The sequence below is a fragment of the Carex rostrata genome, chromosome 18, assembly GCF_964058835.1.
Source record: "Carex rostrata chromosome 18, lpCarRost1.2, whole genome shotgun sequence".
NCBI classification, from domain to species: Eukaryota; Viridiplantae; Streptophyta; class Magnoliopsida; order Poales; family Cyperaceae; genus Carex; species Carex rostrata.
Window position 1 is genome coordinate 8,987,101 of NC_135935.1, and position 23,560 is coordinate 9,010,660.

The 23,560-nt window shown below is 34.6% G+C and overlaps 1 protein-coding gene across 1 annotated transcript; it reads right to left on the bottom strand.

Moving 5' to 3' along the window:
* Window positions 1-14,298: 14,298 nt before the first annotated feature.
* LOC144569216 (uncharacterized) lies at window positions 14,299-18,169 on the bottom strand. The gene is made up of 13 exons (XM_078319458.1): window positions 17,951-18,169; window positions 17,673-17,846; window positions 17,303-17,534; window positions 17,027-17,221; window positions 16,696-16,941; window positions 16,210-16,620; window positions 15,853-16,119; window positions 15,353-15,645; window positions 15,096-15,275; window positions 14,909-15,016; window positions 14,730-14,805; window positions 14,534-14,626; window positions 14,299-14,454 (listed from the first exon to the last, which is right to left on the bottom strand). The coding sequence occupies exons 4-13, from the start codon at window positions 17,168-17,170 to the stop codon at window positions 14,368-14,370; spliced, it is 1,905 nt and encodes a 634-aa protein (XP_078175584.1). The 5' UTR covers window positions 17,171-17,221; window positions 17,303-17,534; window positions 17,673-17,846; window positions 17,951-18,169; the 3' UTR covers window positions 14,299-14,367.
* Window positions 18,170-23,560: the final 5,391 nt, after the last annotated feature.

A 23,560-nucleotide genomic window follows, 5' to 3' on the forward strand; every position in this document is an offset into this window, starting at 1 on the left:
GTTCAAATTTTTTTATGCGCGAATCTTAAAGAAATAAGTTTTTTATGCATGAATCTCAACAAGAATCAACGGTTGGAATCGGAATAACATGTTCCTGTTATTCCCAATGAACAACAGCAGAATCATTTCCTCGCTTGTGTGCATTAACCTAGCTATATATTAAACATGCTCTGACTTGGGACTGCTGAGTCCAAATTTCTTTTTTAAACTAAATTACAAATTAGGTTATTAACACTTACATTACCACATTAAACCAGCGCATGGAGATTACTCTGGTTGCCCATTACAGAGTATGAGACATTGTACGTGTAGATAGTATAGAAGATAATTTTGGAAACCATAGATATGCTAATAATTATCAATAATGTAAAATTCTGCATTAATTAGGTAACGGTGAGACGGTGTTCTACTATTTAATTTTACTTAATCATTCAAATTAATTAGTGTTTGACTAGATTCTTAAGGAAAATAAGGGAACATAGAATAATTAATTTAAATCAACAATATATGTATTGTGTGCTGGTGAGAATTCCTTGTAAAAAATGTTTGATTTCAAAAATCAGAAGCATGCCATCACCGGTGAACTATTAAGAAACACTAAGCAAGAGCATTAAGACTTTGTCAACATAGAACTGCACATTTTTCATGCTAAACAATACCCAATTAATGAAATGAAACAATATATATAATAAGTACAACAATTATATTCGGCAACATTTATAAGGAAAAAATACTGGTATTTGCACTAAATGAAAATCTAAAGAAACTATGCATGGCAGACAAATTAGAGGTAGCTATAGCTTCCACCACCCCTTGTATTGATTTCAAAGAGTTTTGAAAGTATCATTTCATCAGAAATCATTTATAAAAAAATAAAAAAAACTCGTATGCAAACTTATATGTTAATAATTTTATGCAAACAATCTTTATTTTGTGAGAGCCAGTCATTATATCAGGGGAAAAACATTCCCATTCACTCAGTATTCCTCCCTGCATTATGGGTTGCAATATACATAAGTCAATATCACACACACACACACACACACACATATATTGGCATTCCAGTAATTTAGCTACTTTTGAAAGTAGAATAATCATGCTTTTTGCTTCTGTGATAACAATAAACAAAATGATTGAATTCTCCATTTCATTTGCATACTTATCATGTTTTTAACATCAACTATTCACTGTATATTGCGGAGGCGCAAAGAGGATACAATTCCCTTGGCTCGTCGTTAAATAATTTACTAGTCAAATATTCTTTAAGTAAATCTTATTCATTAATGCTTACTCCAAATTTATGTCTAAATATTGATAATTATTTATTACTTGCACAATTTTATGCTCGTTGAAGCCTATATAAATGTACAACCTCATCTGTCAGCTTCACACCACATTACTCCAACTAAATAGAATAAAACATTAAACAAAAATAATATGGCTGTCAGATGCTGCTTTTGCTCTAGGACCTTTGACACCCTCCAACAATTGGGGGGACACCAGACTAGTCATCGTGGAGAAATGAACGCTCTCCGCAAAGAACATGAGGAGCACATGAAGATTGTGCGTGAGAGAAATCGCCACGAGTTGAAAATGGTGGTGCTTCCTCCCAACCATGCATTTTGGGAGATGCACCGCAAGTATGGGATTGAACCGAAGGTGATAGAGTTCATCCCAGTGGCGAAGAAGGGTGTTGAGCTGGATGGGATGACAAACTACCGTGAGATCACCTTCCGAGAGGTTGATCTCACGTTGAAGCTCTAAATGAGGTGATGTTTATTAACTCCCTAATATTTACTATGAAAAGTTTCAAGCAGTGACCTTGAAATGCTTTTAAAATTACTATGTTTGCAAAAATGACTGATGAATTGAGTAGCTCGACTAATTATCGCATTGCAAACATTGTTCGCGTTCAGTTACCAATAAGTTTGCAAACTAGAAATTTTAAAAGACTACTAATCAAGTGATACTTGAATCTTTTGAAAGCAGTATGAAGGGGAGGGGTGGGGAGTAGAGTTGAAGCTTTGTAGTTCATAGTGTGTGTTGTTGTTGTTTAATTTTTTTTCTGCAATTTCAATATTATGGTTTGTGTCTTTTTATTTTTATTATTGTTTTTATGTTGCAGCTTTTGTATTAGAGATCCTTTCAATATTTGGGTGTTTTTAAGCATATATAAAGAATGGACTCTCTAACTCTCTGTTGTTGTTAAATTCGCAAGGCATTTTTGAAATAACATTATGGGATATAAAGCTAAAGTATATATGGTACGAGTTAATTGGTCAAGACAACGATCAACCATGTAGTACGAAAAGAACAAAGCACAAAAACTAAGACGAGAAATCAGTACATATAGCAGTGAAACAGAAAGTGCGTTCCTATCCATGGTAGTTCATGCTACGTGGGACACTTTAAAATATCTCTAAAATATATATATGTGTGCATTTTTCCTTCCAGATGTTAGTCAAACATGATAAAAACCATGTTATAACCTTAAAAAAAAAATTTATGCTTCCATGATCTTCAAAGATTATTAACTTAATGCTTCCTTCTTCAATAGGTTTAACGCCCTTTTAGGTTTTTCTTACATTCCCTGATAATTTTACTAGATGATGACATGTACTATTGTGAACGTTAGTGCAAAAACTAGGAAGTATTGTTGAATTATCGCAAGTTCTTTCTCCTTCCTAGCTAATTCTTCAAAGTAAACATGTCAAAGTAGTAATAATTTTACTGGGAAGCACTTCATGAATTAGTAAAATGAAATTGAAGAGTGTATCATTATTGTTACCTACTGATATTTGCTATAATTGGAAACTTTCTACATATTAAAAACTTGCCTTAGAAGCTTTGGACAGAGAATTTATACATGTGAATAGAGATGAAGTTGCCCATATTTTTTTTCAGGTCATTGTCAATCAAAATGTTTGAGAAATTTAAAAAATATTCTCAACATATGAAGGATGAAATAGAAATTAAGTACAAGGTGATTTTATTAATCAACTAAAACATTGTATGATCATATGAGTAATTTATGAAGAGAGCCTTACAGATTTTTCTGCAGAGAGTTGTGAATATTTTATGGATCTTAATAAAAAAATGAAATTCGGAATTTTATTTGTTGCTTAAGAAAAGGTGAGTGTAGCATTTAGTGTGTTTGGGAAGCTTAAAATTTATATTAGGTCTATATATAAATAAGAGAATTATTTTATATGTACGTATATAAGAGAGAAAAATATTTGTTGCTTAAGAACAAAGTGAGTGTAATGCATTAGTGTGTTGCTGGAACCTTAGAAAAGTTATGCATAAGAGAGAAAATATTAATTGTTGCTTAAGAAAATGGTGACAACTATATACTTTTTTACTGACATGGTCTTATGGCATGCCTTTTATCACATATACATAAATAGAAATTATATTAATATCCATGAGTATCGGCCTGGAACAAACATAAATACATGCTGTCTAATGAAGTGCTTGTAATGACAAAGAGGCCAATCATTTACACGTCAACCGGTGAAGATTAAAATGTTGGACTAGATTTTCCCTGGTTGCACATTATAAAGTTTGAAAACTTAATTTGATCAGTATTTCTGTAAATTATTAATATGCATAAATTTGATCATGACACGCTCTTCTTTTTTTAATTTTAATTCAAGAGCTTCTCCCTGTAAAATTAATTACTACTTTGATTTGGTTACTTTGGAGAAGGAAGGAGAAAAACCTTACAATATATAATCGAAATCAACAATACTTGTACGAACGTAATTCAAAATAGTGATGCCATCATCTAGCTAGTAAACAATACCAGAAAGAAAGATTAAGCATGGGCATTGACAAGTCTATTCAAGAAGGAAAAAGTTGATAATATTTGGAAAACATGGAACCATAACAATTTTTAAGGTGCTAAGGAGTTAACAGTACTCCAAGGGTTATGATGTTTGCCATCTACAAGGAAAAATGCACACATATTTTAGAGAAATTATAAAAATGTATCATGTAGTATATATGAAATTCCATGAATAAATTTGCTTTCTGTATCCCTACTCTGTACTGGTATCGTCTTAGTACATGGTCGTCTGTCTTAACCAATTAACTCGTATCATACTTGTGCCTTTGTATCTCTTAATGTTAGTTCGAAATATACGTGCAAAACTTATTTAACAGCCACAGAGCTAGCAGAATTCATTTTGTATATATGCCACTTAAATACTCAAAAGAAATCTCTAACACAAAAACTGCAACACCCATTGAAAAAAAAGTCTCACACCATAATATTTAATCTGCAGAGTTTGAGATACTTTTGGATACCTAATTTGTACAAGATCTATGTGTAAAACAAAGGTCCGTTAGCTAGAAGACATTTGTGTTGGGCATTCGGGTAGGATCTAGGGTTTAATTCTATTTTAATCAATCAATCAATTCCTTCCGTACCAAAAACTATGTGTAACTAAAACTAAATCCAAGATAGAAATTACTGCTATATTAGAGAAGCGCAGTGGAAGCTCTTCTTTGGCTCTGGCAGAAAATCTCACATAATCTTCTTTCGCCTTGCTTGCGTGTCGGATGTGCATGGCAATAGCAACCACATATCTATCAGTATCCACATGAACAAGTTGAAAACCTCTGCGAGTCAATTTGCTAGCACCAAACTGACGGCGCTCTTTATCTCTCCTTTATCTCCTCCTCATGGTTTATGGAAATTAGGTTTATGTGTGTATTCAGTTTATTTCTAACCGTAGATCTGATAGGTCGATTTTTCCAATACCGCAACTTTCCAAAATAATCGAATGAATATGGGATAGTGGAGAAAATGGACTCCATAAATAGATCACCCACTATCGGCTTCCATGTGGCCCAATAAAACATGTTTGTCCAGAATCCATATTTAATTTCAGAAATTAACATTATATATAATTTCAGCCCAAAATAATTGGTCCGTAGGAAATTTCTAACAGTATGATAACCTCCAACAATTGGGAGGGCACCAGACTAGCCATCGTGAAGAAATGAATGCACTCCGCAAGATAACACGAGAGACAATGAACTACGTACCGTACGTGAGATTACCTCCTGAGAGATCAATCAATTATCATAGAGTTGTTCACTTTCCTGGCCAGCTCACCACCGGCCTTGTTGGCCATTGTAATGAACTCTCTATCTACTGGTCTGATACCATACTTGTGGTCCATCTCCCGAAATGTGGGGTTAGGAGGAAACACCACCATTTTTTATGCATGGCGAATTTTGTCACGCTCAATCTTAATCTGCTCCTCATGCTCCTTGCGGAGCGATTTCATTTTCTCGTGGTGGCGAGTCTGGGCCCACCCAATTGTTGGAGGTTATCAAAGGTCCTCAGGCAAAAGGTGCAGCTGAAAGTCTTTTTTTTTTTTCTTTTATGTTTTCTTCTATTTAGTCGGAATAATGTGGTGTGAACTCACAGATCAGGAAGCGGCTTTATATAGGCTTCAGTAGCATAAAATTGTGCAAGTAATAATTAATTATTAATATTTAGATATAATTTTTGAGTAAGTATTAATGAATAAGATTTAGTGAATAATTGACCATTAATTATTTAGCGTTGCACCTAGAAAATTTTATTGTCTTTGCGGCTCCTTGTTGACTAGTAAGAATGTAAGATACAGTGCATAGTCGACATTGAAGAACATGATAATTAAAGATGCAAATAAAATGGAGAATTAAAAAAAGTATGTTTATTATTGTCACTGAAGCACAAAGCATGATTAGTTTAATTACTTTGAAAAACTTGTAATAGTAACTACTAGTAGCCAAAATTCCGGAATGCCACATTGCAAATTAATTATTTTTGCCAGTATTAATGATTGAGAAATTAGAATCAACAAGATTTTCACGCGTGAATTATATATATATATATATATATATATATATAGGGACCAATTTTGATTTTAGATCAACTAAAAATAATAGTGTCAATTTCTGTATGTTTATCACAATTTTTGTAATATGTGGGCAATCTTGACTGGAGAAAATGACTTGAAAATTTACTTGTATGACATATATATATATAGTAAAATATCACACAAATATGATAGTTAAATTGTCAAGACATATGTTAAAAAATAATAAAATGAACAGGGTGGCCATTAATTGAACAAAGTTCAACATGATATTGACATCAAACCATGATGAAAATGTGTTTATAGTCTCTTTGATGCTTTCTTTAATTCCACAAGCAGATCGGGACCTCGAGTGAAACAGATTTATTTATTTTGGGCAGAAAAAATAATATTATCGAGCCCAATTAACTTGCACCTTCTATTAAGCGTTATGTGTTACTGATTTCCTGTCAGTATTTGGGTGTTTTAAGCACATATATTTATAATAAATGGATTCTCTGCTGTTGTTAATTCGTAATGCTTTTTTCATGGTTCATTGGTCAAGATAATTGTGACGACCCTAGGAAGACAATATCTTATATATCTAACCGTGTTATGTGCAGTTCTTAAATTCCACAACACTTGACACTATTTCCTTATTAATTATGTAATTAAGTCTATTTGTTAAGTAAGTTATTGTGATATTGAAGGCATGATCAGGAACAGATAAATTATAACATTATTGTTTTTTTTGTTGCGGACCTGTTTCATGCATGGGGTATGGATCCATATATAACATGCGTATGAAACAATTAAACATCAGCAATTAAAACAAGATCATATTAGAAATTACATAAAGTAAAAACATGGCGCGCGGCCTCGACAAGATTCTGTCACTTTGTACCGGCCCAATATGTACCAATTAAGCCACCAGTGTTCCCACCGTCACTTACGCCGCTCGTCATATTATCAACCTACTTCATCAAAAAAGAATCAACAGATATATATAGTGGATCAGTTACATTATAATTAGCATTTATATGCAAATGATTAATTATATATATCCAGTCAAAAAAACGAATTAACAAAACACTTTGCCTTCCTTAATTTTGAAGGAAAAACAAACTTAATAGAACACGAACATGCAAAAAAATTCTACTTGAAATATATCGCAAGACCATTAATTTTGGGTATCTAATCTAAGCCATCAAATATGCGAACCAGATGTTAATTACTTCAGTTATCAACCAGCAAAAAGATGCTCAGACAAACATATATATATATATTGACTAGAATTAATTAGTAATTAATGAGTCTGTCTAGTATGATATTGGTGTCATATGACATTAACTCCAAAATTAATCTATTAGATAGACTTCAAACGACTAATTTAAACTGTTCAAACATATTTACTTTATGAGTAACACGTTTGTTGAAGTGCCACAGAAGATCTGGAGTATACCAGGATGGAAGGTAGTGCGCAATATTTGGAAGGCAAGCTGGAGATAAATCTTTTTTTTTTGAGTAAAAATAAGGATCAAAGTCCTTATTTATTTTATTGATTTGAGAAGGTTTTTAAAGATTTCGATGTGAAACCTTTTACATATTTCAAAAAGTTCACTCAACCATGTTGAGTAACAGATTAAAAATAATAATTTTTTTTTTTTGAGAAACAATAAAAAACCAAAATTCTAAATTTAAAACTCTTCTAACTGCTCTTCAAGAGTTGTTATTTAATATCTGCCATTGAAATAGCACCTCTTGAGCCAACTCCTCCACCTCTCTGACTTCTTCTCTGAATATTCTTGTGCATCTTTCCCTCCAGCAGATAAATATGGATAATAATATTAATTCTCTGGATTTCATACTTCCTTTTGATGATACTGTCCAATTGATCGCCTCTTCTGCATTAAACTCTTCCTTCCAATTTCTTTGTTGGATTCCTGAAATACTTGCGACTTTTCCATATAAGTCCATTACAAAAGGGCAATGTGAAAATAGGTGAAGAATCGACTCCCCACTATTTCTGCACATCACGCACATGCTTGAAAGATTCCATCCCCTTTTTTGTAAATTCTCTGCTGTCAAAATCTTTTTGTAATAAGCTAACCATATGAAGATTTTCATTCTTGGAGGTACCTTCATCTTCCATACCCTTTGTATTATAATATTACTATTTGTCTCATTCTTTAACTCCTTATATGCACTGTTTACTATGAATTCTTTTGTTTTTGTCAGACTCCATTCCATCTCATCTTGACTCTGGTTCAGTGGAGTCAGACCTCCAATTATTGTGAATAATTGGATAAATTGGTCCAGACTTGCTTGAGAGACCAAAGGTTGAAAATGTGAAGCAATAGATTGGGAGTTTATCACTTGAATGGCCATCTCCTGTTGATTTAATGCTAATGCGTATAAGTCTGGCAATTTTTGACTAAGATGCCCATAACCCCAATCATGGTGCCAGAATTTAGTTTTCTCACCATTGTTTATTCTTCTCTTAAGATGCAATTCACAGAAATATTGGGCCTCCTTTAGTGTGGTTTTGAAAAATTTGCAATTTGGTAATTGCCCTTCATCATCAATATTATATTCATTCTGAAACAAAGTCTTCCAAAGGTGTGCTTCAGGTTTTTTCCATTGCTAGTACCATTTCATCAATAATGCTGTGTTGAAAGCTTTCAAGTCTACTATTCCTAATCCTCCTGACTTTTTTGATTTGCAAACTAGTTCCCAGTTTGCCAGATGAATTCCTTTTCCTTCTCCATCTAAAGTATTTCTTTTCCATAAGAATTTTCTTCTCATTTTGTCTATGTCTTCAATTACCCAACTTGGTAATTTGGAAACAGTCATAAAATAGGTTGGAATTGATGAAAGCACCAAATTTATCAGAATTAGTCTTCCTGCCATTGATAATAGTTTTGCCGCCCAACATTGTAATCTCTTGTTAACTTTTTGTATCAGGGGTATATATGCACTTTTTGGCAAAGCTTTGTCTGACAGTGGCAAACCTAGGTATGCGAATGGGAAATGACCCTTTTTTACATTCCAATATATTCAATAACTGCTGATGATCTTGATGAAATTCTGATATAAGTAATTCAGATTGGCAAAGCTTTGTCTGACAGCTGGAGATAAATCTTTGTTGTATACCATTATTATTTGAGCTAATTCTGGAAGAGAGAAGCATTTTCTAGGGTTTGGATTAGCGGCTAAGCTTGGAGACGAAGTTGAGAAGCGAAAGACGCGAGTTTTCGACGGATCTTCTTCTTCTTTGGGTTTTACCATGACTTTTCTTTATCTCATCTGTTTTATTTGTTTTAGAACTATGCTAGAGTAATTTTCTTTGTTTCTAGGGTTAAGATGTAATCGAATGTTTTGTTTTGCATTTTGGATATTGTAATTTTTGTGTTGAAATTTGTGTTTGATTGATTGTGTTTGATTTTAATTGCTTAGCATAAATTGTTTGATTATTATTGGTTTGCCAATAGATGAATGATCACGTCTGTAGCGCATTACAACCCTTATAATCTTTCGACCAAACTAAGTACATGAGGTAGGATTAGTGACCCGAAAGGTGAAACCAAGTAGTAGCCGAAAGGTGAACATTTTCTCTTATCGACGGATAAGTGGTTACCTTTAGTATACCAAACAAGCAACTATGTAATTCGGACCAACATACGACAATTGAGGTCTAGAACCCGACGAGGGCAGATATTGCAATTCCATACCAAGTTAATGAACCAAAAATACGACGGTTGAGGTTTAGGAACATTATGTCTGGTTAGTAAAACCCTACACAAATGAACAACACAAAGAAACTGTATCTGGTGCATTAACTCGAAGTCAGTACGGGTCGGACAGGAAGCTGTATGACCCGTATTAACTGATACGACTCGGACAGGAATCTGTACGACCCGTATCAGGGACTGAGAGGCAGAACTTAGATGAGTCTGAAACCCTGAAAACGCCTTTTATTATTAATTTAAAACCAAACTTTACTTTCTGTTATTTAATTATTGCAATTGAACTTAGGAAGCATAATTACCCAAACCAACTTTTCCAACTTCTAGTTTTTAGCTACTTTAAGTAGAATCTGGTTGATACCTGAACCGTCCCTTGGATCGATACCTGACAATACAAACGATAGGATTGTGCACTTGCAGTCTAAATCAAGAGTTAGTCAAGGTTAAAAGATACAGCTTGTTGTACTAAAACTTTGTGCATACTTTTGTGTGAACAATTAACATCATACTCATACTCATTTAGGGTTCAAATATACACCATGTCATACTCCTTTTCCCCTTCCATTTACTCAAACCTTGAAATTGATTAAGAGTGAATTGAATAGGAACATGATATTTTAATCACACAGATATATGTTCTAGGAGCATGATATTTGACAGACCCCGAATGAAACATTAAATGGAATTGTGTTCGTGTCATTAATGTTTTCATTCAGTGTTAAGTTCTAAAGTATGAGGTATTCATCTTTCCTCCTAAGATATGTGTATGTGTGATTGTTACCTAACGCTGTATGTAAAATGCAGTCATAACGGTAGCTCTTCGATATATATAGCTTAGCTGAGGTAGTGATGGTTTACCAAAAGTACTATTGTCCCTTGTATCTCTATACGAGTTATAGTATCACTGAGCCCCTTGATAGAATAAGATTATCTGCATGCGATATAATTACAAGAGTAATTATATTTGGTAATCTGTTCAAGATCAAGAAAAGATTAAGTTTGCAAGGATAACACACACCTACCTTGAAACTGATCTGATAACTATGAGACAAAGAATTAACACGAGTAAAATAGTTTACTGGATTGTGATATTGTACAGTACATCATCATCTGTGTAATTGGATGGTCATAGTGCAGATGTTAGATGCCTCCTATGATTATAGAATTAAAACAGTTTTAATTCTATTTACCAACATAACACAGATCCTATTGGGTCACACCATATAGGAGCTACCCGGAGAATCTTATTGATTAATTATAAATTGATTATGATTAATAATAAGATGGTTATAATTAATTATACGTGATATAATTAAATTATAAATGTCATATAAGATGACAAAAAAAATAACGGTTAATTTACAAGCGTACAAGGTACGTTGTATAAAAGTTACCGAACAACAACCGAAAAGAAATATAATTGTACATGACAATTATATATATTTGATTTGGGTAAATTTCGCTATAGGTCAGTAAACTTTGTTATTTGTCACGAATTGGTCACTTAAGTTTGATTTGTCCCTTTTGAGTCAATCAACTTTGTTATTTGTCCCAATCAAGTCCCTCTACACTTTTCCATCCAAAATTTTAACGGAATATTCCTATTTCGTCCAAAAAATTAACAGAATATACTCATTCCATCCAAAATATTAACGGAATGAGCATATTCCATCCAAAATACTAACGGAATTAGTATATTCCGTTAAAATTTTGGATGAAAAAAATAGAGGGACTTGATTGGAACAAATAACAAAGTTGAGTGACTTAAAAGAGACAAATCAAACTTGAGTGACCAATTCGTAACAAATAACAAAGTTTAGTGACCTACAGCGAAATTTACCCATTTGATTTGGATTTTAATTGATTAATTATGGATTTGATTTATGGATTTAAAAGCCCAAAATAATCAAAGCTTTTATTATAATCAGGCTTCTAAATAGCTAGCTATAGCGGCGCTATAGCTTTTCCGGACCATAAACGCTAAGCTATAAGATAAAATTGCGCTAACTCAGCTACGACCGCTATAGCTATAATAGCTGACCGCTATTACCACTATATGAGACCCGCTATAGCTACCGCTATGCTACATTTTTTTTTTTTTGCAATTTATATGGACTTCTGTACTTCTATTCTTATTTCTATCATTCTATATCGAGAAATATTCAAATACTAATTATTCATTTTGATTACTCTTTTTATAGTATTCGTTTGTAAAATTATTATCGTTCGTTTCAATTGAAAACTGATTTTGATTATTATTATAATTATAAAATGTTTAAATATGTATATTGACTTCATTTACCTTATAAAATTAATTGCTCTTTGTCTATTATAATATGTAATACCATGAATTATAAACTATTAAATAATGTTACTTTTTAGATTTTTTTTCATTCTTATTTGCGTAATTGATAAAAAATATAAACTTAGATTAGTTGTCATTTAGTTGTTACATCAATTCTCTAATATTGATTATGTTGATAATTAGTAGAAATATAGAATATAAAGTTTGAAAAGGGAAAATCGCTATGTGTGATAGCTTCCGCTATAGCTACGCTATTCGCAATAGCTTTTTTTTTGGTCTCCCCGCTATGCCGCTATAATCGCTATTTAGAACCTTGATTATAATTAAAAGCCCAAAGTCAAAATCCAAAATTCAAAGCCCAACAAATCAAGGCCCATTCGGCCAAGGACAAAATGGTCATTTCACCATGGTGCCGACCTCCATAACCAACCCTAATAGGTGGCATGGGCATTTTGGTTATTTCATGCATATTTGAAGGCTATAAATAAGTGGGTGGTGTGAAAGAAAAGATATTCAATTCACTTGTATCGTTTCGTGTCGAATCGAATCGGTATTTTCTCTCTTTCTCGTTTTCTCTCCCAAATAGTGTTTCGGTTGAGAAAAGAAAGTTATACGTAGTTGACGTATAATCTTACAGGTTGTTGAGAAGTATATTTGTGGGATCGATGAACAGTGTTTTCTCAAAATTTCGCGGTATTTCAATTTTGTTTATTAGTGAATCTGAATAACTGTAAATTCGTGTTTACGTGTTTTTGTCTTTTTCTCGGTGAATAGTGATTTTTGCATAATTCCACGGTTTACGGTATTTCTGGCAAAAGAAATAAACTGCTCTCTGGTTAGTTCTGGTGGATAACCGATAGAGGCATCAGACGTCTGATGCTCCGAGACGAGTCATTCCCGATGTCACTCTTCTCGCTCGGTCTGCATTCAAATCCGAATTTGGAAATAAGGTATAAATGTTATATTAATCTATTTAATTGGTAAATAGATTAAAGTTTTAGAAATCAATCAAGGAGTGGATTTGTAAAAGAATTAAAAGGGATTTTGATGCCAAAGGAATACGGAAGGTGGACCGCCTTGGAATGTTTCCTGACATACCGTGTTTAATTCTTGGCTTAAGTTAGAAGTAAAATTTTTGTTTTACGGTCTTTTCGCAGCTTAAACCTAAACGGGTTTTTGGACACCCCGAAACCCAACAGATACTATTAGGATCGATTTTTCTAGACAACCGATCTTAATTAATGAACTATTAGGATCGGTTGTCTATAAAAACCAATCCTGATAGTATCAAGATCGGTTCTAACAAACAACCATCAGGATCGGTTATAACAAACAACTGATCCTAATAGTTCATAAATTAGGATCGGTTGATCATAAAACCCAATCTGAATAGTTTTTAGGATCAGTTTTTTTTAAAAAACCGATACAGATAGGTATTAGAATCAGTTGTTTCATATAGCCAATCCAGATAGGCCGATCCTAATTCAAGTTTTTTCACTAGTGATAAAACCCTGATTTTATAGGTTAAAACCAAAAATGATAGAATTTGAGGGGGGGTTAAAAAAAATATCACTAGTACAAAAAACTCATTTACTGACTGTTAAAAAACCTCTTTACTGACTGTTATTGAGGCGTCAGTGATGGCGCCGCCAGTATAGATACTCAACACTGGCGGGTAAAAAACAGTCAGTATGGATAGCCTACACTGACGGTTTAAAAAACAGTCACTGTAGGGTGCCTACACTGACTGTTTTTTTTTAAAACAGTCACTGTAGGCACCCTACACTGACTGTTTTTTTTTTAGAACAGTCAGTGTAGGCACCCTACACTGACTGTTTGTTTTTAAAAACAGTCACTGTAGGCACCCTACACTGACTGTTTTTTTTTTAAAACAATCACTGTAGGCACCCTACACTGACTGTTTTTTTTTTAAAACAGTCACTGTAGGCACCCTACACTGACTGTTTTTTTTTTAAAACAGTCACTGTAGGCACCCTACACTGACTGTTTTTTTTTAAAACAGTCACTGTAGGCACCCTACACTGACTGTTTTTAAAAAAAAACAGTCACTGTAGGCGCCCTACACTGACTGTTTTAAAAAAAAACAGTCACTGTAGGCACCCTACACTGACTGTTTTAAAAAAAAACAGTCACTGTAGGCACCCTACACTGATGGTTAAAAAACAGTCACTGTTGACGTAAAATTTTTGGCATGGTTCTGCCTGTATCGGGGCTAGCCTCCATATTTTTGCTAGCCATATATATTACTATACTACATTCATTGACTATTAAATAGAAGATCATGCAAATAATGTACACAACATAAACAAAAGACAACACAATTTAATAACATAACATATTCATTCACAAAAAAACCACACTATAGTAAAATGTACATAACACATATATAGTAACAAAATATACATTTGAAATTAACAACATTGCATTTGTTATGACTAGTTTAGAAGTTGTCCAAGAAAAATGTACACCATTGTCGTGTTATTGCATGAAGTTGCGTCGGTGTATATTTTTCTATCGGTAAATCACACTGCATCAATAAAAATTGAGAAGTTAATTTTATCCAAGCTATATGAAAAATGAATCAATTTCAATCATAAAATACATACATTAGGAAAAATGTCAAATTGCGTAGTGACTATGTCTTGCATGTGTTTCATGACATGAAATCCACACACCTTGCCACCTTTTTGCCTAGGGCTCTGAAATGTTCAATGCAAGTGAAATAATTACCCAAGAGAGCTCAATAGCAAAGAAGGCAACAAATTAAGTGTCAAACTAAAACTCAAGTGTACAAGTTCACACCTTAATGAATTGCCACACACATTGCATGGATCCCTCCTTGTGCACTCCTCCAAACTCCACATAAGATTCAAAAATGCTGAAATTTTATTAAATGTCAATGAATTAATTAGTATTACCAACAAATAATACATTGATTGTAAGTAAATGAAGTTAGACTAAATGTTATATTTATTGCTCACTCTATAAATGGCACCATGATCTCATAATTTGGTTCCTTTGGCGCTAGAGAATCAATAACATACACCGTATTATCACGCATGACAAAAACAAGAAGCACCCAATGTTTACTACATCATACATGATAATAATCAATCTACATATGTTGTTAAAAATATATAAACTACTCCAATAAAAGTAGCAACTTACAACTCAAAGTATGGTGCAAGGATAAATTTCTTATCCTGCATATTATTCAATGACTCGAGCAAGTAGCTTGAAGCGGCACTACTTGATTCAGATCTAAAAAGTGACTGAGATATCCTACTAGGGTCCAAAAAACCGACATCAGCCTCGCGACCTAGATCAGTGACACATCTCTTCATATATCTGAAAATCATTACATAAATGTTTAAAATGAGTTAATTGTAAAAATAATCACTACGCGTAAAGTTAAACAAACTCACATAACCCAGATGGATATTATTGAAACATCGAGCATGTCTTGCTTCACTAGATCCTTCAAGTCGTTAAAACCTAAGTTGATTAACGTTGACTGAGGAAGCAACAGACCCTCCTTAATGGGCAAGAGGAACCCATTATTTTCAGGCGGTTCTTTCATCACCCTCTCATGTATGGCTTGGAATTCCGGTCCCACCTTAGCTAACATTTTCTTTGAAATAAGCGCCTCACGATGCATGGATTTCTCAAATTCTTTAGATGCTGACTCAGTTGGCATTGAGACATCTTGTTCTATACACTAGAACAAATAATAACTTGTTAAATAAAAATAATTGTGGTACACGCAATGAGCTTGTTAGATGCTGATTAGGATTTTTTATGTTGGTTCAAACATTTTTTTTTTTTCCTTGCTGTTGACTAGCAAAAAAGAAAAATGTTATGTACACATGCAATAGGAAAAGAACACATGCTTCTAAATATATCAGAAATAAAAATATTATGTTACCTCGTCCAAAATAATTGAATCTTTCGGCCATTGAATGAAACTTCCCAAGGTGTCTTCGATTTTGACAAAATCCTTATTAATTTTAGTCGGAAGAGGAAACTTGAGATAGATATCGTCAACGGCAGAATCCACCTGCACCTTCATGTGGTCCTCTAGCAATGGCACACAGTGGATTTGTTCATCATTCTTCCTCGGCCATACCATAGCATTCGCCATCTTGATGTGCTCCTCTCCAACTTTACAAGTGAGATAGCAAGGTGAGATTACCTTGAAATTTGACCATAAAAAAACTAAGTTAGACAATTGAAGGAAATGCTATCACTTTCAAGTTTTAATTGTAAATAAAAGTGTAAATACTTGAATCGAATCCAGAGGGCTTGTAACTATATTGGAATGTTGACTACTGCGACGGAATCCAGGACTGGATTGATCTGGTTCAGCTTGTTGCACCTTCAGCTCAGCGAGTAATGAAACCCTCATATCCCTAACTTGTTCAAGCAATTGTTCCTTCATTTGCTCTTTCATCTCCTCTCTCATATCCGCATAACACTGTCTCTTTATCTCCTCTGCAAAAGCCTTCATATCGGCTTGGTTAACCCCCCTCTTTCTCGGAGCCCTCGGGGCATTTAAGCCTTGTTTCCAGGTCACGTGCGCCCCAAGACCCCTCGTCCGACCTGAATGTTCCGGGTTCCCTAGAGAAAGCGTGAGAACATCACTCGAGCCACTTGCTTCGATTTCCCCCGAGTCAACCTTTTGTTGGTTGTCTTTCTGTTGAAAAAATATAAGAAATGAGCTAGTGTCTTTGGAGTAAATCATGATTTATGTAAATGAATCAACACTTACAATGGTATCTATCAGAGCTTGTGTCTTTGGAGGGGCCTCAAGAGTCCCATTTGGTTTTTTTACCATTCGTCCCAAGACGTAAAATTGGCACCTTGGATCCTTTATATCTAGGATAGGTGTGACATCCTCGGATTTTTCTTTGATTTTTTTCTTCCACACGCGTTTTTTCACATCGTATCCACGGGATCCTAAGCGATGTGGGTTGTCATTCTTCTTGCACAGTTCGCGATTCGTCTCACTTAATTTCTGCAATCAAAGGAAACATGCATGTTAGGTATTAAAAAGAAAAATAGAAATGATATGGTAATTAATGATTTTATTAAAATAGTACTTCAAACTCTGGCGTCGACTTCTGCCTCACAAATTCTTCCCAAATTTCCGAGTTTATCCAAGTGTATTTGCTGAATGGAAGTACTCCTGCCCTCATGTAATCGTTTACGAGATCACTCTTAAAATTTTTCCATGCTGAATTCATTCTCTTTTTGGCATGTTTGAAGCCTGTATCTTTCTTTATGCCCCAAAGTTGCTGCAATTCAATAATTATATAATATTTAAAAGTAAAATTATGTTTGTAAGGATTTTTTTTTATTTTAAACCTTTGTTGTACCTTTATCTCCTCCCAACATTCTTCTTTCAACTTATCGTCAACTTTCTTCCAATTTGTAATATTGATAGGAAATCTCTCTTTTGACACTGTTGCCACGTGAGTCTTATATTGGCTCAACCATTTACCCTTTGGATGCCCATGCCTGTTGAATTTGATATATAAACCATTCTTCTTTGCTAATTTAGCACAAGTGGTCCGACCTCTTGTCTTTTTTTGTGGTGTTTCCTCCTCACTAGATTCATCAGATGATGTTAAAGGATTAAACTCCTCTATATTCATTCCTGTAATTACATAATTTAACATTTGAACTCATTATAGATTTTGGAACCAGAGCTAACATCAAGAAATAAATGGGAATTTGTTTATTTACCTGTATTTGCTCCACTATGATTTTGTTGACTGCTGCCTTCTCTAATCACACCTTGCTCTTCACCCCACATTCCACAAGTGGTCTTACCTTTTTTTTTCTTCTTTTTTTGTGGTTCTACCTCCTCACTACTTGATTCATCAGAAGTCAAAGGATTATACTCCTCTAAATCCATATCTGCAATTACTTAATTTAACATTTCAACTTATAATTTCATATGAAACCCTCAACTCGATACACTAAATTAATTTCACAAAAAAATAGAAAACACAGTTTGGTACCACTATGATTTCGAGGGCTGCTGTCTTCTCCAACCACACCTTCCTCTTCAGTCGACATTTCAATTCTTCTCTTCATCGTTGAATTAGTCTTCTTCTTGTGTAAACCGTTGACATCGCGTGAGAGAGTGAGAATGCCAAGTTGTTTCATCCTCTCCGTGTTCGAGTTGATTCTCTCTTCCCTAGCCTTTTCGATGCCCAACGGAGCTTTTTCCATCTTGACCTATTGAATAAATAGAAAGATGTCATTTTAAAAATAACATACCTAGATCTCTACCCCAAGTGTATTACTCTTCTGGCAGAATATTGGCGAATTCAAACAAACAAAAAAATTGTTAATTCTTGTTGTGATGATGACAAAACGATCTCTATTACCTTGTTTCTCTTATGCTGACCCACAAATCATGTTTAGTAATTTGTTGAGTCTATTTCATTTGATTTTCTTCAAAGTCTAAATTATTTCAATAGATTTTGTTTAAAGGCTTGAAATAATTATTTTGAGTTCAATAATAATCATACAATAAGACGATCAGTACCAAACCGGCAAAACTTGCAACTTCTAAAAAGGTCTTTTAAAAAAATAATAATCGTTGCCTAAACAACCAACTTTCAAACAAAACAAAAAATAATAATCACACAAGACTATTGATACGTCCTGTCTCGAGGTGATAAACCGTATACTCTCGAGGTGGAAAGATGGATGTAAGTAAGGTGTTCAGACTCTTCCCTATAGACAATCAGCTTTTCCCATCTTGCCGCATGCTACAAATTGAAAACACTACATCTGATCTCTACCCCAAGTGTATCTCTACCAAAAACATTAAGTTTTAATTTTGAATTATATATTTGAATTACTCGTACTGCTATGAGTTCCTAAAACAGTCGCCGTGAACTATTGAACAAAAATCTTTCTAATCTCTACTAATCAAACCACTTTACTAAAACCCTAGACTTAGAATTTAGTTTTTCATAAAAAATTCACAAAATCGAGTAACTATTGAACAAAAATAACATACCTAGAGACGGCGGAGGTGGTCGGCTCTCAGTTGAGACGGCGGTGGTGTGGTCGGCCATCAGTTGAGACGGCGGAGGTGTGGTCGGCTCTCCGTTGAGACGGCGGAGGTGTGGTCGGCTCTCCGTTGAGACGGCGGAGGTGTGGTCGGCTGAGAGCCGACACGGCGGAGGTGTTGTCGGCTCTCCGTTGAGACGGCGGCGGTGTGGTCGGCTCTCCGTTGAGACGGCGGAGGTGTGGTCGGCTCTCCGTTGAGACGGCGGCGGTGTGGTCGGCTATTGGGAGGAGGAAATGAAAATTTGATTTGAGAAGGGGGGAAATGAAAACTTGGTTTTGGCGGTGCTGTGTTATATATTCCTGCGCGCCTTTGTTTTGGAAGAGAGGAAATAAAAATTATTAAAATATAGAAGACCTACACTGACGGTTTTCTCCTAAAAACAGTCAGTGTATGCTGAATGGAAGCTACACCGACGGTTTCTTTCTAAAAAGAGTCAGTGAATGGTATAGCTACACCGACGGTTATTTAATGTGAGCCGTCAGTGTTGGCAGCTCTTGACTTAATGATGTTTCAAACTAATATAAAATATAATTTCGTCAATAAATGTCTAATGTAAAATAGCTCTGTTTTGACAATAAATGTCTAATTATAAATATTTTTTCATCAATAAATGTCTAATAAATACAAATTTATTATTAAACCCTTCTAAATGAGGCGATTATTAAACCCTTCTAAATTAAAAGTATTTTTTTTATGAAAAAATCATTATTCCTCCACAAAATAAAAAATCATTCCTCTGCAAAACAAAAAAATAACTTAATAATTTTCTGCAGAAATAAAAAATCATTCATCTACAAAATAAAAAATCATAAAAAACATAAGTTTAGAAATCATAAAAAAAATATATGTTTAAAAATAAGTTTAGAATAGTGTTAAAAAAAACATATGTTTAAAAATAAGTTTAGAATAGTGTACCAAAATTAATTCACATATTCTCCATCTTGATGATCATGTCGTAAATAACTCGCATCATCAATATCATCGTTTCTCACTTCGTTAGATGGCACGCCAATAGAGAATGGAGGTGTTTCTTCAAAATAATTGAACTCTTCATCATCAACCACATCTTGAACGCCCACTATGCGTCTTTTACCGTGAATGACAATATGGCGCTTACTATTGAGGGGATCCTCAACATAGAAGATTTGGGTGGCTTGATTGGCAAGTATGAATGGATCATTCTTATATCCCAATTTTGTCAAATCCACAATAGTAAAGCCGTACTTATCCACTTGAACACCTCGGCGGTTATCAACCCATTTACACCGGAATAATGGAATCTTAAATTTGACATAATCGAGCTCCCATATTTCTTCAATTTGACCGTAGTACGAGTTTTTCGCATGTACCGACCGAGCATCTTTAGATCTGGAGAATTCTTCCGAAATAGCTACTAGCGTTACACCACTACTTTGATTAGTGCTTTTTCCATCTTGTTTTATTGTGTAAAAAGTGTACCCATTGATATCATATGCTTGGTACGTATTCACAATAATAGTTGGTCCTCTTGCTAACCATTTTATAGATTTATCCGCCAATTCTTCCACGCTTTGTCGAATAACTCTGTTTTTGATCCATTCAGCGAACTTACTATTATGTTCATTGGTAATCCACAAGTCTCCTTTTGTCGGATTAAGTTCTTTCAAAATTGTTTTGTGCTCGTTAATGTATGGAGCGATGTATGTCATGTGTTGTAAGACCAAAAGGTGTGCTTTTTCATGCAAAGTTTTATCAGCCTCGATTGGTTCCAAACCTATGGTCCCTACACCTTCAACCCGGCCCTCATGGCGTGATTTAGGAATACCAATAGGTTCTAGATCTGCCATATAACTATTATACCATTCGATAGCCTCCTCTGCAATATAACCTTCTACAATACTTCCCTCGGGCCGATATCGGTTTCTTACATATCCCTTCAAGAAACTCATGTATCTCTCGAATGGATACATATACCGTAAGAACACAGGACCACAGAGCTTAATTTCATGGACCAGGTGAACAATTAGGTGAACCATGATATCAAAAAAGGACGGAGGAAAATATATTTCAAATTCACATAAAGTGACTATAACCTCACGCTGCAATTCATCCAAACTTTCTGGATCGATAACTTTGCTACAAATTGCATTAAAGAAAAAACAAAGCTTTAAAATTGGTAACCGTACTTTTTCCGGAAGTATACCACGGATTGCAATAGGTAGCATTTGTGTCATCAACACATGACAGTCGTGAGACTTCATCCCGATTAATTTTAAATCCTTCATTGACACCAATTTTTTTATGTTAGCAGAATATCCAGAGGGAACTTTAACACTATGAAGGCATTGACAAAACTTTTTTTTTCTTCTTTTGACAAATTGTACATAGCTGGAGGAAGGTAAGTTCGAGTATTTAATCCATCTTTGGTTTTTCTCAGTTCAGGACCAACATCTTTCCATTTTATGCCCATCTTGACCATATCTTTGCGAGCATTTAGTCCATCTTTGGTCTTTTTTGGAATGCCCAACAACAAACCAACTAAACTTTCACAGACATTTTTTTCAATGTGCATCAAATCAAGGCAATGCCGCACTTGTAATTCCTCCCAATACGGTAAATCCCAGAAAATTGATCTCTTCTTCCAAGTTTCACCTTTCGGGGCTGCTTTTTTCTTAAATTTTCCAAATTGAATTTTGATATCTTTAACTCGCAAATAAACTTGCTTACTAGTCAGTGGAGAACGAGCTCGTTCAATCTCAATCTCACCATTGAAAGCTGTCTTCTTCTTACGGTATGGGTGATTAAGAGGAAGAAACCTACGGTGACCCATGTACACTGTTTTTTTGCAATTTTTTAACCGAATATCAACCGTATCATCTTCACAAACAGGGCAAGCTTTCCCTCCTTTGTTACTATAACCCGACAAATTACCATATGCCGGAAAATCATTTATGGTGCAAAATATCATTGCTCGCAAATTGAAATTTTCCTTACTGTATGCATCCCACACTTGCACCCCATCGCACCATAATTTTTTCAAGTCCTCAATCAACGGTGCTAAATACACGTCTATGTCGTTTCCGGGTTGTTTTGGACCTGAAATTAGTAACGACATCATAATGTACTTGCGTTTCATAGTTAACCAAGGAGGAATGTTATAAATACACAATAAAACAGGCCATGTGCTATGTTGACTGCTCATGTTACCAAATGGGTTCACTCCATCTGAACTAAACCCAAGTCTTAGGTTTCTTGGTTCATCACCAAATTTTTTTTTGAACTTTCTGTCAATATTTCTCCATTGCGGTGAATCAGCAGGGTGTCTGAGTTTTCCATCTTTTTTTCGGATATCAGCATGCCAACGCAACAACTGTGCATCTTTAGGATTTTTGAACAAACGCTTGAATCTCGGTATCACGGGGAAATACCATATCACTTTCGCTGGAGGTCCTTTTCTATTTGTATCATCATTACCATCAGTTTGGTTCTTTCTTTTATAACGAGATTCACCACATGTTGGACAAACTTCACATTTCTCGTACTCGTTCCGATACAATATGCAATCGTTCGGACATGCATGTATTCTTTCTACGTCTAGACCCAAAGGACACAATAATTTTTTGGCTTGATAACATGATCTTGGTAACTCATTCTCATCTGGAAGCATATCTCCTAAGATTTTTAATAAGGCGGTAAAACTTTTATCACTCCAACCATTACTTGCCTTTAAATTATATAGTTGTAATACAGCATGTATTTTGGTAAAATTTTCGCAACCAGGATACAAAGGTTTTTCAGATTCATTATACAACTCATGTAAATTGTCATTTTCCTCATCACTAAACATTTCTCCTAAATTTTCATTCGGGTTAAAATTATTATCCACATCCATTTCCTGACCACTATCAACACTGGCATCCTCACCCTCCTGGTCAATCTCAGCATTTGTAGCGGTGCTTGTTTCTCCATAACTCTCTCCATGCCTAGTCCAACGTATATATCGCTCTTTAAAACCACGACGAATCAAATGATTTTTCACCGTTTCAATAGTGTGAAACCTCTTCAAGTTCAAACAGTCTTTACAAGGACACGAAATTGTATCATCACCCTTTGCCTTCATGTCTTGCTCAGCAAATTTTATAAAACTTTTCACACCCTCCAAATACTCAATGGTATTACGACCTCCATACATCCAATCTCGATCCATCTGTAATTGCAAAAATAATTAGGTAAGAGGTCAATGACTCTTAAAATTACCATTTGGGGCTTACATAGGGCCGGTGCACAATCCTAACCCACTCTTTGAATGCTTTGTCTCAATAGTGATCACATGTCAGCATGATTTGGTATTTGAGAAAAATTCAGCAGCATTTCTCCTTTGTTCCCCAAGTACGAGTAAATATCACATCCGTTTGGAAATGAAATCCAATACGTACTCGTGGGAACAACAAGGATAAATGCTACTGAATTTTTCTCAAATACCAAATCTGCTGACATGTGTCCACATCCTAAATGAGACAAAACATTCAAAGAGCAGTCCCAACAGGGAACAATTCAAAATTAA